Genomic DNA, 20,478 nt, shown 5'->3' with positions numbered 1-20,478 from the left:
AGAGGAAAAAATAAGTAAAGCTAAATAATAAAAAAGGTCCAAAATTTACTAGTATAGGAGGAAAAATTGTTGAAAGAGTGTAAGTTGTTAATTAGTCCTTTTTAGATCCACCGCGAAGGGACTGCCAAAACACAGGCCAATTCTTCTGAGCCTCATTCCAACCCAAGAGGGAGCCTTCCCTCAAAGGATCCCAACTGGAGGACACAATCCCATAGCTGACCCCAAAAAGGGCCGTCCCAAAGAACACAAACGACACTATGAAGGGCACCCAAGTGGGCACATCTATTTTCAGGCCCACTTTCAAGTAGTAGAAGAATGGGAAGAACAAGAGCCCCAGAAACAATGGCACCCCAACTGTGAACCCCATCCTCCCAATCATCCTGTTTGTCACGATCTCCGGTATTACGCCTTCCTCCCGCTCGTCCTCTTCCTCGTCCTCATCGTCATCTTCATCGCTGTCATTGTCTTGGTTAGTGTTCTTCTTGGTCTTTTTCTTTTTCTTTGGGGAAGGGCCAAAGCCTCTTGGGCTCCTCAAGGTTGCATTTAAGTGTGTGGAGGGAGAAAAAAACTTCTGGTTTTGGTCTGTTGTAGAGATTGGGTAGTGGGTTTTTGTTATTTCTTTCAAACTGTTGGTGATGGAGAAAGTCCAAGGCTTAATACTAATCTGCAGGATTTTTTTAAAAAAAATGCAAGCAAAAGGTGAGCAATTGCATAATTCAAATGCCATTGAAACAAGCTGCAATTTCCATCTATTGAAACACAAACACAATACTCTTGTTCTTTTTTTGATTCTTCTTTCAATAAGGGAAGCGTCAGAATTCAAGTTCATACCACCATTTCAGCACATTAGAAAAACAAACCAAGAACTGCAGATGGTTGAAAACAGAAAAAAAGAAAAAGAAAAGTATAATCTGCAGTCGTTCTATTTAATGGTACCTTACTTGATGATGCTTGGTGTTGCGAGGGACTAATTGGAGAGGGCTTGGATGACCATGAAGATAGCCCTGCAATTGCAGCCATGGGCTTCGGTTCTGCTAGTGCTCTTGGAAATGGAAGCCTTGGTGTTCAGAAAGAGCAAAAACTTGGCATGGGTATTTCTGGTATTAATATTTCCTAAAAAAAAAGACGGATTTGAAGGGCCATGAAGAAGAGGAGAACGGAGTGGGCTACAAGAAGGATAAGGTTGGAGATATTGCATTTGTGGGTCCCTGCTGATCTAAGGGCCGTAGGATTGCACACATAAAATCTACGCAAAATTGTAGTAATGGTCTCTGAATTAAAGCCAAACTTTACTTTTCGTCTCTCATATTGTTAGATTATTACAGTAATACTTTAATTATGCCTCTGCTTTTAGAAATCGTCATTTCCGTCATCTCAGTCAACTTTTTCGTTAAAAATGATGATATGACAATAACAAGTCTTACTTGGCATGGACAAAAATATATTTTCACACAAAAAAATTAAAAAAATAAATCAACTCTCTCTCTCTTTCTCTCTCTCTATCTGCGGCCCCAATTCCCCTCCCCCCCCTGCGGGGCGATTTCTCACCCATATTTCTTCTCCCCCCACCAATTTCTTCACCCACCCAAATTTCTTCCCAGCCCCAAAGTGACCATTTCTACTAATAAGGATGGGCCAATGGGCAAGTCAACTTGAAAAGCATGAGCTTTTGACCAGGGAAGCAAAAACTAGTTCAAGAAACTGCGATATGGGTTTTGTTCTTCATTTCATTTCATTCTTGTTAGGTAAAGTCAGAGTCAAAGCAAAATACAAGTATGCAAAAATGCAGTTGCGCAAATTGCTCAGCTACCCAAAAAAAGCACTTTTTACACTAACTGAGTCTCTTTGAAGTTTGAAGTTTGAACTGGGTTTTTTTTTTGTTCCTCAAGTTCTAGTGGGGATGCTAAGTCACAGTTGGCAATAATGTACAATAATGTATAGCCCTACCTTTTAGTGGGGTTGCGGGCTATGGTAGAGCGTGGCTGTGGGATAGGTTTGAGGGTTGGAGTTTGTAGGTGGTAGTTATGGGGGAATAGGGGAAGAAGAAGAAATCGTCGGGGAAGAGAGAGAGAGAGAGAGAATTATGAATTTCTCAATTTGCTCTTAATTTTGATAGAATCATGAGATCTAAATGAAATACACCGTAACAATTTAATAATATAAGAGACGAAAAATAAAGTTTGGTCTTAGTCTAGGAACCATTGCTACAATTTTGCCTAAAATCTAAAAGGTTGATGAGTTTTAAAGGCATTTAAAAGAGTCTACTGTTTTTATTATTATTATTATTATTATTTTTCACAGGACATGAAACTTTCTTAGCCATGTTTAAAGTGCATCCCACTAGAAGCCGGGCCACAACCAAAACAAATAAAAACCTAAACCAAACTCAAAACAACAAGAAATTTTTGTATGTTCCGGGTACACCTATCATCCGATATACATGAGACATGTAAAAATATTTTATTTTTTGTCCTATGTGTATTTGAGAATATTTCCACATATTCCATGTGTATTGGATGGTACACCAACTGCCTGGTGTATCTGAAACATGCAAAAATTACTCGAAAACAATAATAAATAAATAAAAAAAACCCTCTAATTACACAGAGGAATTGTTATTATTTATTTTTTTGGCCAAAGCTAGGAAGGGAAATAGGGTTTTCTCATACACACTGCCAAGGTGCCACGAAGGTTCAAATTTCAGAGCACTAGCAGTGTTGTTCTTGAATTTTTAAAGGCCCAGGGCAAAAGCAAAAATTAGGCCCCTATTTAAACTTAGTGATGGACTCACTCTCATTTTTCAACCAAGATCTAACCTGTCCAAATTAATTAAAAATTATACGTTCAAGCCAAATAAATTATATCAATTCAAACTTAAATATATAAAAATTCAGAATAAAAGGCTAATAAACAAGATAAATAGTTGTAACAATTCAATAAGTTCTTTTTCATCCAGTAAAATAATTTCTTTTTCATCTAGCAAAAAGCAACTAGCAAAATAAATTTTTTTTTGAATGCTCAATAGCCGAAGCAAAACATCATCAATCTACTTGAAATCCCTTTGCATCCTCAGCAACCAGCAAAACAAAAATGTCTTTGCATCCTCAATAGCCGAAGCAAATAGTAGTAGCCTACTTGAAATCTCTTTGCATCTTCAACAACCAGCAAAACAAAAATGTATTTTCATCCTCAATGGCCAAAGCAAACAACAACAGCCTACTTGAAATCCCTTTACATCCTGAGCAACCAGCAAAACAAAAATGTCTTCGCATCCCCAATAGCCAAAGCAAACAACATGACCCTACTTGAAATCCCTTTGCATCCTCAGCAAAAAGCAAAACATCAACATCACCACTTGCAAGATAAGGTGAAAAACAAAAAAATCACAACTAAAAAAGTATTATTTAAATGATTTTCTTGCATTTTGAGAAGCAAAATCCTCAATTATGCTTTCAAATTCAGTCTTTTCTAACATCTCCTTTTCAATGGATAAGATTGCTAGCCCATTTAGCCTTTCTTGTGACATGATAGACCTCAAGTACGATTTCAATAATTTTAATTTAGAAAAGCTTCTTTCCGTAGATGCTATAGTCACATGTATAGTCAAATTGTTTGCATTTGTTCAAATGTACTTCTTAATGAAGAAAGAGTTGTTTGGGCCTAATTTGGCACACCCAGCCCAAAAAGCCCAAAAACAACAAAGACAAACCACATGGCCTAAGCAGTCTGGACTCTACAAATAAACTTGGGTCTCGAAAAAGAAAAAAGCAATCAGTCCATGGCTCCAGAAAAATCAAAAGGGCTTGAGCATGATTAAAAGAGAAGAAGGAGCCCAAAAGGAAACAGACCCACATGAATCTTTTTCTCTGATTTAGGAAAGTCAATAATTTCAATTGGGTTGATAAAGAGTTGACAGAGGCAGGCAAAAAGAAGGGACGTCTCTGAAATCTCTGCCACCAGAAGATCAAAATCCTTTTATATATTCAGAGATATTGTTTTTACTCCAAAAAGGCACCATCTTTCAAGGGATACGTAGACTGTGTTTTCTAAAAAGATAAGCAAGAAACAGGGAGTTGTTCAAATTGGCAAATCAAACTAAACCATCACAGTTTGAGTTCTCACAGGGGGCATTTGGAATTAAAAGAGGGATTAAGTTTTCTTTCAAAAAACAAAGAAGTGATTGACTTAAATAAATTGACCATTGAGAGCTTATCTGCCAGAATTGATAAAACCCCTCTTTCTTTACATTTTTTTTTTAAAAAAATGAAAGATCTTTTGAGAAAATCTGCTGCCCATTTCTAAAGAATCAAAAACCCCACTCTAAAACATTTCTTATAAATATAGGAGAAAGTGAACAGAGCAAAAGACACTCAATTCAACAATCAATCAAACAATAAAAACTCAACGAAAGGCAAAAAACTCAAAATGATCACTTGATCACTGAGAACCTTCAAACAAACTGGAGCAACCAAAAGCTAATTTGAGCCATAAAAGAAGCTAGCTATAGATCAGAACTTCCAAAAGTTCAGACTTAGAGAAATAAGTCATTCAAAACGAGACTTCTCTCGTTACAAATTTGGTTCAGCAAAAGCCAAGACAAGCAGAGTTTGAGTTTTCACAAATATGAAAACCTCAACAAATTTTACAGTGCAGTTCCAGCTTATTAAGTCCTCAAGTGCAGCCACTTTTGCCCCTTCAGACTGAAGGAGCTGCAGTTCTGCCCACTCAAAAGCCTTCCAAGGCTTGAAGTAGATTAAAGCTTTGCCAAAATTGAACTTTGGTATCGATTTACAGCTGAAGCTAAGCAGTTGAAGTTGTTAACAGCTCAGTCCAGCACAAACATACTCAGTCCAGCCTGGATCAGAAGTTTCTACCCAGGCAGAAATGGGATTCCAGCCATCTTTTTGTCTTTCTAAAGTTGATTTCTCCCTTCTTAATTTTGTAAAAGGCAGTTCTACCTAAAATAGTCCGCTTTATTATCATCTATTCTGGCCAGAACTACCACTTTTATACTGTGATAAATTATCAAGTCCTCACCAGTCTGAGGCAGGAAAAGAACTTACATGGGAGATATTCCTCATCCAAATTCGCAATCGCTTGTTTAGAAATCAGTAACTTGGGGCGCAAGTTATCTGTTTCAAAGAAGTCTGCTAGGATTTTTTATTGCTAGCAGTGGCACGCTCGCACACCAAAGAAAGTTGGCTTGTTGACCAGTAAATGGTTTTCAAGGCAATGGAGAACTTTGCTCTTCCATCACAGGAATAAAAACAAAACGGGTAAACAATTTGGCACGCCACAAGTCAGGGATGTCATACAGGAAGGAATAACATCAGGAAGGCTAAAATTGGCGGAGAAACCTCCATCAGTTACAACAGATCCCTTTCCCTACCCATAAGTCAACATGGTCAACTTAAATTGGCCTGAACAAAAGAGAAGCAAGACAACAACAGAAGCTAGCTCCAGCAGAGGCAGAAGAGTCACGAGGGAGGCTAATCAAAGGCCAAAGGCAACTATCTCAGCTGGGGTAGTATTGTGCAGTAGGTGCAAGTGTGAGAGTGAGTTAGAAGTGACTCTTGACAGGCAGAATCAGCCCACACCCAGCGTGTGTGACAGGATTGGAACATCATACCAACAAAGTCCAGTTCTGGTCTCATCTAAAGGCAGAGCCAGACAAAGGGACTATCTTAGGCCTGCTCAGCACAATAAGAGAATGGCAGAGCAGCCAAAGAAAGAAATACCAATCAAGATGCCTGGGAATGAAAAGCCCTTGACAACTATCATAGAAGGCAGATGGTATTTTGTTGGACAGAGTGGTAGACCTACTCTGGAGTTAACCAGAACTCAGAAAAGGAGAATTCAAAGGCAGTACTGCACCTTCCTCAGGAACAGGAATGACACGCAGGCACTACCAGGGACTAGTTCTGCCAAAGGAGGGAAGAGTCCAGAAATAGCTCCTTAGGCAGAACAAAAAAATTGTCAGCCACAAAAGCTGATAAAGGCAGAATCTCCAGTCAGACCTTCTACCCATCCTGCCTCATCCCCAATCAATCGGCTTGAGCCTTCACAAATACATGGTGAATCTGAACCTATTCTACTTGAAGGACAAGAAGACTGGATTGAAGAGTATGAAGAGGAGCAGTTGGACTATGAGCCATCTGCAGATGACCAGATTGGGCTCCTCGAAACAGGAGAACATGAAGACTGGACAGAAGAATATGGGGAAGAACAGATGGAGTATGACTGAGAGCTAGATGAAGAAACTGAGGCTTTCGGTGCAGAATTAGAAAGCCTTTTGCAGGGTGATCTAGGTATCAACATGGTGTTCATCTTGCCAGAGAAATTCAGGGCAACAGAAGGACAAGAAAACACTTTGGAAGGAGACGTGTTTTCTCAGGAAAGCTTTGAGTGCAGGTTGGCAGAGGTAGAGGAAGCACCAGAACAGCAAACACTTATTGCCAAGGCAGGTGAAACTGCCATGAAAATGGCTGCAAAGCAGCTTTGTTTCTCAAAACTGACCAAGAATATGGCTAATCACCTCAGACCTCTGTACATAACAACAAACTTTTGGGGTGTTCCCATTCCTAAAGTCATGATAGATGGAGGTGTAGCCATTAATCTTCTACCTCACAGATTGTTGAGCAAGATGGGCATAACATAGAAGGATTTAATCCCAACACGCTTAACTATCACCAACTTTGCTAGGGGCATCACTAAAACTCACAGAATCCTGGATGTGGATGTCATAGTTGGAACCAAAGAACTGAAGATTGCATTCTTTGTGGTAAACACCACTTCTACCACTTACAATGCACTGCTTGGCAGAGACTGGATTCACCAAAGCTTATGTATTCCTTCCACTCTACATCAACAATTAGCCCTTTGGAATGAAGAAGGTTTCATGGAATAGTAGAGGCCGATCCACATCCATTTCTGCCTTTTGCCATGTGTTTTAAGGCAAGGTATTATCATGATGACCTTGGACCTTTCACTTTCCTTGGAGTCAAGCAGAACGGCCGCCCCCATGGTGTCACGGCCCAGAGACTCATTGAAGATGGTTTAGCCAGTTCTCTAGAAGACTGGAATAGACCTTTTGTTCTAAACCTCAAGAACTCTGATGTTTAGTCCCAATCAATAGGAAAATGATCGAGCTGCAACAATCTGATAATTACAAAAAGATTGTTGATATATTGGGAAGAAAAGAAGCTTTTTATGCAGAATCCAGCCATCAATATGGCAGAATTCACTCATGAAGGCACGGAAGAACAAGAAGAAGAGAGTCTACAGGAGGAAGTACTAGATTTTGCACCAGCTGCATCAGATGATTCTTTACCAGAAGTGGAAGATCCATTACAGGAAATAAACTTAGGGACAAAAGAAGATCCAATACCCACTTTCATTAGCGCACTGTTAAAAGAACCACTTCGGAGTGAAATCATTGCACTTTTGCATGATTTTAGAGATTGTTTTGCTTGGCATTATCATGAGATGCCTGGACTGGACAGAAAACTGGTGAAGCACAAGCTATCAATCAAATAGGGCTACCTTCCAGTCAAACAGGCCTTAAGAAGGATGTCTGTGGACATAGAACTGAAGGTCAAGGAAGAAATAGAAAGATTGCTTAAAGTAGGATTCATCAAACCAGCCATTTATGCTATTGGCTAGCCAATATTGTATCGGTTCTGAAAAGAAAAACAGGGGCAGTTAGAATCTGTGTGGATTACAGGAATCTGAATGAAGCATCCTCCAAGGATGAATATCCTATGCCAATGGCAGATATGCTAGTAGACGGAGCTGCTCATAACCAAATGCTATCTTTTATGGATGGTAATGCAGGGTACAACCAGATTATGGTAGCAGAAGAAGATATCCACAAAACAGCCTTCATGTGCCCAGGGCATATAGGTGCTTTTGAGTATACTGTAATGCCTTTTGGCTTAAGAAATGCAGGAGCTACTTATCAAAGAGCAATGAATTCTATTTTCCATGATATGATAGGGCTTTCTCTGGAAGTATATATAGATGACATGATGATTAAATTCCCAGAAGAAGGAGATCATGTATCAAATCTGAGAAAGGCATTCTTAAGGATGAGACAACATAAATTGAAAATGAACCTCAAGAAATGTGTTTTTGGAGTTCAAGCAGGGAACTTCTTAGGTTTCTTGGTCTACCATAGGGGGATAGAGATTGACAAAAACAAAGCAAAATCCATCATAGAAGTTCTACCACCCCGGAACAAGAAAGAACTACAGAGTCTCCTAGGAAAAATTAACTTTCTAAGAAGATTCATATCCAATTATGCAGGAAAGATCCAGCATTTCTCCTCCTTGTTAAGATTGAAATTGGAACAAATGTTCAAGTGGGAAGAACAACCCCAATAAGCTTTTGAGGAAATCAAGCATTACCTCTCAAATCCACCAGTTCTGTCCCCACTAAAGAGAGGAAGACCACTCAAACTCTATGTTTCTGTATCAGAAGTGTCCATTGGAAGTTTGTTGGTTCAAGATAACAAGGAAGGGAAGGAACAGGCAGTCTACTATCTGAGTAGAACTCTGACAGAAGTAGAAATGAAATATTCTGCAATTGAAAGGCTTTGTCTAGCCTTATACTTCACTGCTATGAAATTCAGACACTATATGCTCCCTTTCACCATCTACATCATTTCCAAGAAGGACCTAATCAAATACATGCTAACGAGGCCAATGTTGAGAGGCAGAATTGGAAAATGGACTCTGGCTTTGACATAATTTGCTTTTAGATATGTTCCTCAGAAAGCTGTCAAAGGACAAGCTGTAGCAAATTTCCTAGCAGATCATCCAGGAAAAGAGATTGAAAATATGGATTCTTTGGACATAGCAAATGCAGATCTGCTGACTAGAGTTCATACTTGCCTTAACAATCCCATCTATTCAGTTCACCTTACACCTTGGAAACTCTACTTTGATGGATCAAAGACTGATGTAGCTTCCGGAGCAGGGATTGTTTCAGAGGAACCACTAGGGATTAGACATTGTTATTCTTTCCAGTTAGATTTCCGGTGCACCAACAACAGGGTTGAATATGAAGCTTTAATCACTGGCCTAGAAATGTTGGTGGAATTAGGGATCCAATCTATGGAAATCCTGGGAGATTCTATGCTTGTGTTGAAACAGATTGCTGGAGAATACAAGTGTCTGAGTCCTTCTTTAGCTGTTTATTTAGTTGCAACTAGAAACCTGTTGACAGAATTCAGAGAAGCTACTTGGGAACATATCCCAAGAGAAGAAAATTTTCCAGCCAATGAATTGGCTCAGATAGCAACAGGTACACAAATGCCTGAAGACTGTGTGCAAAGAATCATCAAGGTAGGAAAGAAAAGTCTACCATCTGTTCTGACCAGAGGAATGGAGATAGATGTTAATTCTGCCATAATCACTCAAGATGATTGGAGAAATCCTATCATGAATTACTTGCAGTATCCAACCTTGCCTTATAAGAAAAGAGTCAGAATCATGGCTTTAAACTACCTTATGTGGAATGGAGATTTGGTCCGAAAAAAGCAAGGATGAGGTACTTCTAAGGTGCCTTGGAAAGAAAGAATACATGAAAGTCATGGGAGAAACTCATGAAGGAATCTGTGGAGCCCACCAAGGAGGAAGAAAATGAGCTGGCTAATTAGAAGGTATGGCTACTTCTGGCCAACCATAATGAAAGATTGCATTGACTATTCCAAGGGATGTGAGGCTTGTCAAAGGCACGGCCCAATCCAGCAGGCTCCTTCAGTTCCCCTGAATCCAGTGGTAAAGCCATGGCCTGTCAGAGGATGGGCAATGGATCTCATTGGTAAGATTTATCCAGCCAGTAGCAAACAACACTGTTTTATCATTGTAGCTACAGACTATTTCACCAAATGGGTGGAAGCCAAGCCTGTTAAGTCCACAACATCTCAAGAGATTATTGCTTTCATAGAAGAGCAGATTATACAAAGGTTTGGCATTTGTTCAAATGTACTTCTTAATGAAGAAAGAGTTGTTTGGGCCTAATTTGGCACACCTAGCCCAAAAAGCCCAAAAACAACAAAGGCAAACCACATGACCCAAGCAGTTTGGACTCTACAAATAAACTTGGGCATCGAAAAAGAAAAAAGCAATCAGCCCATGGCTCTAGAAAAATCAAAAGAGATTGAGCATGATTAAAAAAGAAGATGGAGCCCAAAAGGAAACAGACCCACGTGAATCTTTTTCTCTGATTTAGGAAAGTCAACAATTTCAACTGGGTTGATAAAGAGTTGACAGAGGCAGGCAAAAAGAAGGGACGTCTATGAAATCTCTACCACCAGAAGATCAAAACCCTTTTATATATTCAGAGATATTGTTTCTACTCCACAGAAGGCACCATCTTTCAAGGGATACGCAGACTTGTTTTCTAAAACGATAAGCAGGAAACAGGGAGTTGTTCAAATTGGCAAATCAAACTAAACCATCACAGTTTGAGTTCTCACAGGGGGCAGTTGGAATTAAAAGAGGGATGAAGTTTTCTTTCAAAAAACAGAGAAGTGATTGACTTAAAGAAACTGACCATTGAGAGCTTATCTACGAAAATTGATAAAACCCCTCTTTCTTTACATTAAAAATAATATTAATAAAAGATCTTTTGAGCAAATCTGCCGCCCATTTCTAAAGAATCAGAAACCCTACTCCAAAACATTTCTTATAAATATAGGAGAAAGTGAACATAGCAAAAGACACTCAATTCAACAATCAATCAAACAATAAAAAATCAACGAAAGGCAAAAAACTCAAAATGATCACTTGATCACTGAGAACCTTCAAACAAACTGGAGCAACCAAAAGCTCATTTGAGCCACAAAAATGGCCAGCTATAGATCAGAACTTCCAAAAGTTCAGACTTAGAGAAATAAGACATTCAAAACGAGACTTCTCTCGTTACAAATTTGGTTCAGCAAAAGCAAGACAAGCAGAGTTTGAGTTTTCACAAATATGAAAACCTCAACAAATTTTACAGTGCAGTTCCAGCTTATTAAGTCCTCAAGTGCAGCCACTTTTGCCCCTTCAGACTGAAGAAGCCGCAGTTCTGCCGGCTCAAAAGCCTTCCAAGGCTTGAAGTAGATTAAAGCTCTGCCAAAATTGAACTTTGGTATCGATTTACAGCTGAAACTAAGCAGTTGAAGTTGTTAACAGCTTAGTCCAGCACAGACATACTCAGTCTAGCCCGGATAAGAAGTTTCTACTTAGGCAGAAATGAGATTCCAGCCATCTTTTTGTCTTTCTAGAGTTAATTTCTCCCTTCTTAATTTTGTAAAAGGCAGTTCTGCCTAAAACAATATGCTTTATTAACATCTATTCTGGCCAGAACTACCATTTTTATACTGTGATAAATTATGAAGTTCTCACCAGTCTGAGACAGGAAAAGAACTTACTTGGGAGATATTCCTCCCCCAAATTCACAATCGCTTGTTTAGAAATCAGTAACTTGGGGTGCAAGTTATCTGTTTCAAAGAAGTCTGCTAAGATTTTTTATTACTAGCAGTGGCACGCTTGCACACCAAAGAAAGTTGGCTTGTTGACCAGTCAATGGTTTTCAAGGCAATGGGGAACTTTGCCCTTCCATCACCGGAATAAAAACAAAACGGGTGAACAAGAGCCATATCCACTACACGTATGAAATAATTGACTCTAAATGATTCTTCAACTGATTGGACTGTCTCAGCAAATTGTTTCTTTATATGACTTTGACGTTTTTTAGGAAATTCATGTTCAATCCCCATATCACAAGCAATAGTCTTAGCTTCAATCATAGCAAATGCAAATCCATTTTCCCTATAATTCTAAAAAAAAGAAGGATTGGGATTATGAATTAGAAGATCAGCAATGTGCAAATCCAGAAAATGAAGATGAATTCAGCAATATAAATCCAGCAAATAATGTTTAAACATAAGCTGCACAAGTTCAAGTAAGAAGATCACAAAGAAATAGAAGGCCAACTATATCTATGTAGTCTATCTCTAAGAGGCTGAGTTCATGGGAACAGATTTTGAGGATCCCTTGACATACAAAGAACCAATACAAAGTTCAGAAGCAGATAAGTGGATGGATGCAATGCAAAGTGAGCTGGGTTTAATGAAAGATAATGGTGTATGGGAGTTAGTAGAACCTGCAAGTGGAATAAAACCAATAGGTTGTAAGTGGGTGTTCAAAACAAAAAAAGATTCAAAAGGAAACATAGAAAGATACAAGGAAAGGTTGGTGGCTAAAGGATTCACTCAAAAGGAAGGGATAGATTATAATGAGACTTTTTCACCGGTCTCAACCAAGAATGCATTCAGAGTGATCATGGCATTGACAGCTCATTTTGACTTATTTCTACACCAAACGGACATCAAGACAGCTTTCCTTAATGGGGAGTTAAATGAGAAAATTTATATGACACAACCAAAGGGCTTTAACCCAGAAGGAGGAAAGCATTTAGTCTGTAAACTGAAGAAATCAATTTACGGTTTAAAGCAAGCATCTAGGCAGTGGTATTTAAAGTTTGATCAAGTTGTCACACCCAGGGCTTTGTGGAAAATCCGGTAGATGAGGGCATATATTTGAAGTTTATTGGGAGCAAGGTTATCTTTCTAGTTCTATAGGTGGATGATATCCTCTTGGCAAGCAACAGTCAAACTCTTTTATATGATAAAAAACAGTTCTTGTCTTCAAACTTTGAGATGAAGGATATGGGAGAAGCTTCTTATATGCTTGGGGTGGAAATTCACAGAGATAGAGGTAAAAGAATGCTTCGTTTATCTCAGAAAGGATAGATAGAGAAGGTACTTAAGAGATTTAATATGTCAGAATGTGCAAATGGAGAAGTATCTATCTCGAAAGGGGATAAACTAAATAGAGAACAAAGTCCTAATAATGAGATAGAAAAAGATGAGATGAAGAACAAACCTTATGCCTCACTTGTTGGCAGCTTGATGTATGCACAAGTGTGCACCAGACTAGACATAGCTTTCGTTTTGAGTGTGTTGGGCAGATTTCAATCAAATCCAAGCACTCCTCATTGGATTGCAGCAAAGAAAGTGTTGCGTTACTTGCAGAGAACAAAAGGGCACATGCTTGTGTGCAAAAGTGGGAGTGAACTTAATCTAGTAGGATATTGTGATTCTGATTTTGCAGGGTGTCCAAATGATCTCAAGTCAACTTCAGGTTTCGTTTTCCTCCTAGCAGGTTGAGCTATTTCTTGAAAAAGTGTCAAGCAAAGCACTGTGGCAGCATCAACAATGCAAGCTGAATTTGTAGCATGTTATGAAGCCACCATTCAAGCAGCATGGTTGAAGAATTTTATTATTGGTCTACGTGTGGTGGATCATATTTCAAGGCCTATACAAATCTATTGTGATAACAATGGTGCAGTTTTCTACTGGAGGAATAACAAAAGATCGGCTGGCACTATGATGTAGTACAGCCCGTAGGTATTAGATAAGCACTCAAACAATAGAACATAGAAGAATATAAGAGACCGAGGAGAAGAAATAGAGATCGAAAAGACGAGATAAAGGACAAAAACAGTAGAACAAGAAGAATATCGGAGATCAAGGAGAAGAAATATAGATCGAAGGGACGAAATCAGAGAGTTATAGGAAAAGGTTTACTCAACATTCAAATATGAATTTTAAAGAACTATATGGGGGTATTTATAGCAAACTAAAACCTAGACATAATAGGATAAAAATCCATTGCTTAAACAGAAATCCAAATCCAAATAAAATAGGAAACTTAAAACTAGAAATCTGGAATATGGAAAAGTAGAAATCCTATTAGAATTTGGAAAATTGGAGAATCTAGGAAACTATAAAATATATTAGGAAACTAACAAATTTAGGTTCTACGCGTCTTCCATCATTCTCCTCCGCCGAAAAGAACTTGACTCCGACGAGTAAACAACCACAAAAGGTAAATTAATGATGACAACACCGACTGTAAGTATGAATAATAGGGGACGAGGGTCAGAAATCATCAATGTCCGGATCATAGACACCTTCGAGAGGCTCCACAATCTCACAAAGCTCACTAGCGGGAATGTTGATAGTTAAAGTTTGTTGCGGAGAACGAGAGACAATATGTCCTTTGGCATGGCAATGGAAACATTCAATGCAAGCATTAGTAGAAACAACCGGTCCTTTATTAAGTAGTGGTGCAGGCGGGTTAGATGGTCCTAAAAAACCCGTCTGCATATCCGTAGTGGGAAAAGTTTGGTTGGCGATTGCAAGTTGACTAGAATATCCTGAATGTTGTGGCAGCAAATATGTCTCAGCTTCCAAGGCGTGGCAATATGCATCTTCCAAAGTATGCGGACAGACCCGCCGGACTTCATGCTTGATATCGTCACGAAAACCATGGAAAAAGCGAGACATAGTGATGTCGGGTTCTTCACGAATCCTCCACGTATCTTGTGTTCGATAAAACGAGCATGGAATTCAACAACAGTCAAACTTCCTTGTGAAAGGGTCCATAATTGTTCATACAATTGATGGCGATAAAAGGTGGGAAGATATTGTTCATGAAGCTTTAATTTCATATCGTCCCATAGAGTCATAGGCGGCTGTCTAAATTGGTATAGTTGCTCCTCCACGAAATTCCAATATTGTCTAGCGGCTCCCTGTAGTGTCATCTTACCAATGCAAAGTTTATGAGCATTTGTCAAGTAGGCGAAATAATCTTCCATGGCTTAAACCCAATCAAGAAACATCATAGGATCCCCATGACCATCAAAAGTAGGAGCAGTAGGCTTGATGTGGCGGATGACATCATTGTCAAAACGGCGAGGGGGATGCGTGTACTGAGCATGTGGAACGGGTGGCAAGGTAGGAGCCTGAGTAGTCACTGGAGGAGGGCCCGTTGTGTGCTGGGTATAATGGAGCGGTGGCATAATCCCAAAAGAAAAAGGGGGCTCCAATTGAGCGAGAGGTCAGTTGAGCTATGCGACATGCCGTATGGCATGGCCTTGAGTTTGTGATCCACCGGTAGAGTGGGCAGAAGGCCACTTTGTGGCGGTGGCGTAGATAAACTCGAGAGCACCGCTGAGGTAGAAGAAGGTTCAACGTGTCCAACCCGAAAGTGATTGATAAACAACTGAACGGAGTCTTGGAGTTTGGTGATGGCAAGGTCCGTCGTTGCACGATGTGTGTGAGCTTGTACCAACTCGTCTTTGAGGTCAGCATTGAGTTTGGAGAGTTGGATTTCCATGCCAGCGATATTGTCAGAAACTTTATCCTAGAATGTATGAAATTTTTCTGCAAGGCTGGCCATGGTTTGGGGTGCCATGAGAGAGCAAACGCAAACGAAAGTGAGTGAAGGCTCTGATTACCAATTGATGTAGTACAGCCCGTAGGTATTAGATTAAGCACTCAAACAATAGAACATAGAAGAATATAAGAGACCGAGGAGAAGAAATAGAGATCGAAAAGACGAGATAAAGGACAGAAACAGTATAACAAGAAGAATATCGGAGATCAAGAGAAGAAATATAGATCGAAGGGACGAAATCAGAGAGTTCTAGGAAAAGGTTTACTCAACATTCAAATATGAATTTTAAAGAACTACATGGGGGTATTTATAGCAAACTAAAACCTAGACATAATAGGATAAAAATCCCTTGCTTAAACAGAAGTCCTAACCCAAATAAAATAGGAAACTTAAAACTAGAAATCTGGAAGTATGGAAAAGTAGAAATCCTACTAGAATTTGGAAAACTGGAGAATCTAGGAAACTAACAAATATATTAGGAAACTAATAAATTTAGGTTCTACGCGTCCTGTATCACACTAAGCATTTGGAAATCCAGTTTCTTCTAGTGAGAGAGAAGATCAAGTAGGGTCATACTAGAATTGACCATACAGACACAAATTCAATGATAGCAGATCCTCTCAATAAAGCAATTCCAAATGGTGTTTTCAAGCAGCACGTGAAGAGCATGGGAGTTTTATCGTTTTGATGATGAAGTCTAGTGGGAGTTCTTAATTCAGTTTCGTTCATTAATTATTTTATTTTATTTTCTCCAGTTTAAAGTTTTGTTCATGGCTATACATTAAGGTAGTTTTTGCAAACAGTAAGTTCTTTTATTATTGCATTTTATAGTTGCTACAGTTTTATTAAGGATATGCAATGTTCAATGGAGACTATGTTATGTTTCAATTAAAGTTTTTGTTTCAGATGTAATAATGAGGGCTTCATTTTGAAGCATAAAGAGGGCCTAATATGCTTATATGTTAATGATTCACATTTTAGGATCATATGGCATATCAGTTAGCTTATGTCTTAATGGTGCTTCATGTGTTTAGGAATTCTGTAAATGTAATTCTGGAAACCATGTTTGATTGTTTAAAAGCATGAGTTTCTTTAGTTCTGTATGGATATTTCTTCTTGACAGAAGCTTGACATTAGGATTGAGTTTTGGTTTGATCTCATGGCGCCTAAAGTATGTTTGTTGTGGATACGATGGTTCAAAGATTCAATGTTTGTGTGTCCTAGTGGGAGAATGTAAGCTTGTATAGGACATCACAGTCATTGATGTTAGATTTCTTTATACACAAACAAGATCTTTCACACAAAACTGTAATACGTATAAAGATATGAAGACATACCTAGAGCCATCTTCCTTGAGTAAACAACTTCTGAACTCATCCAATCTGTAGCACCAGCAATCCTAGCAAGAACAGGAACGGCTCAAGACTTCTGCTCTCTCTCAGAATCTGTTTCAACTCTATCTTTATGATGAGAATAGGTTTAGAGAACATGTCTGATGAGAGCAAGGCCTTAAGCTTATATAAGGCTAGGTCAAGTGGTTTCTACTCATCACCGATGGCCAACTTGACTAATCTTCCAAGCTCACCAGATCGGTTCATGCATAAATGGAAATAAAATAGGATCCCTTAATAGGCCTCAAAAGCCTTCCTTATTTCACTAGGTTTTGGGCCTCAAGGTACAACTTAATTTAAACTCTTATCAAAACCTGATATAACTTAGTATCTAGTGCACCAATCTAAATAGGAAAACATACAATTGAATCAATCTTGAACTCATGTTTGCAGACATAGAGATTAATACAAACTTGTCCAGTAAACTCATACAAATGTGAATAAAGAATCCTTATGAGTTTAGGAATCCTAATCCTAATAATATTGACATAAGTGTACAGATACTAGGTGTACAAATTATATTCTAATTGGGTTTCTAATGGGAGAATCCAATCAGATTTTCACAAGCTAACAGTATTAATACAGAGGTCCCTGTCTTCGCAAGCATATGTACCAAAAACAGTACTCGAGCCCCATTGAGAGTTAGTGATCTAGAGCTTGCAGAAGGTAGAAGATCTTTGTGTATCAGAGTTAATTTTTCCACAGGTTAGTGCTTAATGAGTTAGAGTTTCAGTTGTTATTTCCATCTACAGTAAATACACCAATTGTTTCACAAATAAAAGCATCTCTTTTTAACTTCATTTCTTATAAGAGAAAAAACAAATGTCACATTGCCATCCTGGTTCTTTTGATTTATTTTATCCACGACAAGTGCATATTACATTAGTTAAGATAGAAAGAAGCACACATGCATGCATATCGTTATTGTTTTTTTCCTTCCCTTTTTTCTTTGTTTTGACAGTCTCGACAGCACGAGAAAAATTTATTGAAGAAATAAAAGAGTAACACTTAGAAGAAGGGACGATATGAACCAAAGCCCCTGGTGAGAGACCCAAAACACAAAGTGAGGAAACCACTAATACAAAACAAGCCAAACCAAATAAAAAAATTAACAAAGACAATTTAAAAGCTAGGACAAGTTTCGAAAGTAAACTTCAGCAGCAATAGGCGGACCAGTAGCCCACTAGCCCACCAGAACAGGTATGCACATTTTTATTTTCTCTTTGTATCATAATCGTCCTTGCCAACGAGCTACTTTCAATGCAATTTTTAAGGCTACCTTCTCCTTCATGTTGTCAAAGATATTAAAATAGGCATACCTCCATGAATTTTTCAAGACCAACGTTCCACAAACAGCCCAAAAGCCTAAGATGAAACCAAGTACCATGCTGACGTGAAACCAAAACCCTTCGTTATCATCTTTACTGTGATATTCTGCAGGAAAAGTCAGTCCTATTTTTGTGTCATCCTCTGATGTCTTTAAGAAATATCATGTCAGAATTAAGCTTATCCAGAAAAAATAAAAAGGCATGCAAAAATTTGTTATTCTACAGTTGAGCTAAACCATGACCGACATTGCCATGACCAAATCAAATCCAATTCATATCAATTCATATTCCAGTAAAGCTTCCAGCTTTTAGGCCATACCGACATTGCCATGACCAAATCAAATCCAATGTGGCTGCATGCAGAGTTTACCACAAAATCAAACAAACTGACTCTCTGTCTTTATATATCATCAAACTAATTAATTAATTGCAATTGGACACATTTGGAATTTAGAAGCTCTAACCAAAATTTACCATGCACCCCTCATTTTTTCCAATTTAATTGAATTTTTGGTCACACCCAAAAAACAAAAAAATTCATTTATAAAATAAATAAATAATGACGTGTTAGCACATAATTGGACAAGTTTAAAAACCCCGCCGCGCCCAACTGTGACTTTTCCACTTAACTTGCCCGTCAAAGATCACGACTTAAAAAAATTTCAACACTTCAAAAATAAACAGTACCCGGCGTTGCAGTACCCGGTTGGCTCACTGTCTGGCAACCCGACCCGCGTTTGAACCCGTCGCCGTGAAACCCAGCGTTGCAGCTGCATCGGCACCCAGGCGGCTTCCCCTCACCGAGCTTCACCGTCGTGTACGTGGCATTCAAATGGCATTCACAAAGGCCGGTGTGGACCCACCAACCCAACTGAAGCGTCTCGAACTCGAGCGACAGCAGCGAGTCCCGACCCGACTGAACCGCAAACGACCCGAACAAGTAATTGCACCGGGTCCATTTCAAGTCCTCAAATCTCATAATATCGGAGCCGTTAGGCGCCTGTGACATACAGGTGATACTATCGCAGCTCGATAAATTGAACCGCTTCTGAACAAATTCAGCTGGGATTTGGCAGCCAGGGGGTGGGGAGGTGCAGTTTTGGAAGAGAAGGCTGTTGTCCCAGCTTGGGCCGAAGTTTGGGCCGAATAGAGGGGCTATGGATTGGTACCTTCTGTTACACTGTGCAGGGAGGTGGACGAAGATGCTGCTTCTGGTTACGTTTTGGACTGTGAATTCTCCGAGTTTGATTTCGTTTTTGTCAGAACAGTTCAATGGGATTACACATCCTTCTGAGAACCCAAATGGGTACTGAACCGACTTGGCTGATTTTCCCGATCCGCATGTGAGTTTGCAGGAGCTTGAGTTTTGAGCTCTGGCTATGTTGGCTATGGAGGTTGTAGTGATAAGGATGGTGATGATAGTGATCAAAGTCAGAGACTTTTGGTGGAGAACCATCTTCAATTGGGTTCCGAGGAAGCTGGGTGCTTATCAGTCATCAGATTCGTCACCTTTCTGCAAATTAAATTGTTGATTGAAGTGAAATTTGAAAAAGAAGACCAGGAGAGATTCTGGGTTTTAATAAAGATGAAAGCTTGAAAATTGAGCAATTAAATATGACAGTTGGGAAGCCATCTGTTTCAATAAATGCTTCTGAGTTCTTAATAACGATTTTGAGTTTGTTGAGTTATAATTTATGGGAGCTTACCTCTTGTCTGGAGCTTCTTCAATGGTGGTTGGATTAATTGCTCTGATTCTCCTGTTCAAGGTGTAATTAACTGCTTTGTTTATGGGGATTGGATATGGGCAATTGCATGAAATTAATGGGGTCTCTGGATCTTCTTAATTCAGCAAAGTTGAATGTTGCTGCTAGCTGAGCTTCTTGTCCATCAAAGCAAAATGCTTTCTCGTTTTCTTTTCCAACCCTCTCTGCAACTCCTAAAACGTAAAATACATGTTGCTGCGTCAAATTGTCGACGTGTTGTTTTTTGCTGATAAGGCCTGAATAGGCAATATGCCTTTTTTATGTTTCTGCAACTAGAAGAAATGTTTTGGTACATAAATGACCTCGTAGGGAATTGGAAATTACAGATATTGGAATGTTGAGGCCAGCTTGCAAATTATAAAGGAACATTTTGAAAAAGGCGGAGAGAAAAATATTTTTTTAAAAAGTCAAAATGGGCAAAAATACTCTTATTTATTTTTGAATTTTTTTAAAAATTATTTACATTTACATGTAATTTGAAAGTTAAGAAGTTTTTCTATCTTTTTATAAAAAAATTTATTTTTTCAAAAGTCAAAGTTTTTTGGAACACAACATGGCTTATTACTAATTAATAAATGGTGTGACTGACACAGAGGTTGTGTGTGGACAGCATTTGAACACAACATTTTTATTTTATTAGCAAATTGGTTTCATTTGATGACGGTAGGGAGGTGGGGCCTCACTAGCCCAGCAGCTTCATCTC

General features: G+C 38.8%; 2 protein-coding genes across 3 annotated transcripts; both read right to left on the bottom strand.

Moving 5' to 3' along the window:
- On the bottom strand, positions 2-1,156 carry LOC18778025 (protein PAM68, chloroplastic). The gene is made up of 2 exons (XM_007210963.2): positions 937-1,156; positions 2-664 (listed from the first exon to the last, which is right to left on the bottom strand). The coding sequence occupies exons 1-2, from the start codon at positions 1,018-1,020 to the stop codon at positions 92-94; spliced, it is 657 nt and encodes a 218-aa protein (XP_007211025.2). The 5' UTR covers positions 1,021-1,156; the 3' UTR covers positions 2-91.
- On the bottom strand, positions 17,637-20,052 carry LOC18777800 (wall-associated receptor kinase-like 14). 2 transcript variants are annotated; one of them, XM_020563394.1, is made up of 3 exons: positions 19,719-20,052; positions 18,700-19,525; positions 17,637-18,118 (listed from the first exon to the last, which is right to left on the bottom strand). In XM_020563394.1, exons 2-3 carry the CDS (start codon positions 19,466-19,468, stop codon positions 17,913-17,915), a joined length of 975 nt encoding a protein of 324 aa, XP_020418983.1. In that variant the 5' UTR covers positions 19,469-19,525; positions 19,719-20,052; the 3' UTR covers positions 17,637-17,912. The 2 variants fall into 2 exon arrangements, with proteins under 2 accessions (XP_020418983.1, XP_020418984.1); XM_020563395.1 differs by having other exon boundaries at positions 18,715-19,525.

The sequence above is a fragment of the Prunus persica genome, chromosome G5 (assembly GCF_000346465.2).
Source record: "Prunus persica cultivar Lovell chromosome G5, Prunus_persica_NCBIv2, whole genome shotgun sequence".
NCBI lineage: Eukaryota > Viridiplantae > Streptophyta > Magnoliopsida > Rosales > Rosaceae > Prunus > Prunus persica.
The sequence above is the reverse complement of the archived record's forward strand: the minus strand, read 5'-3'. Positions and strand labels throughout refer to the sequence as shown.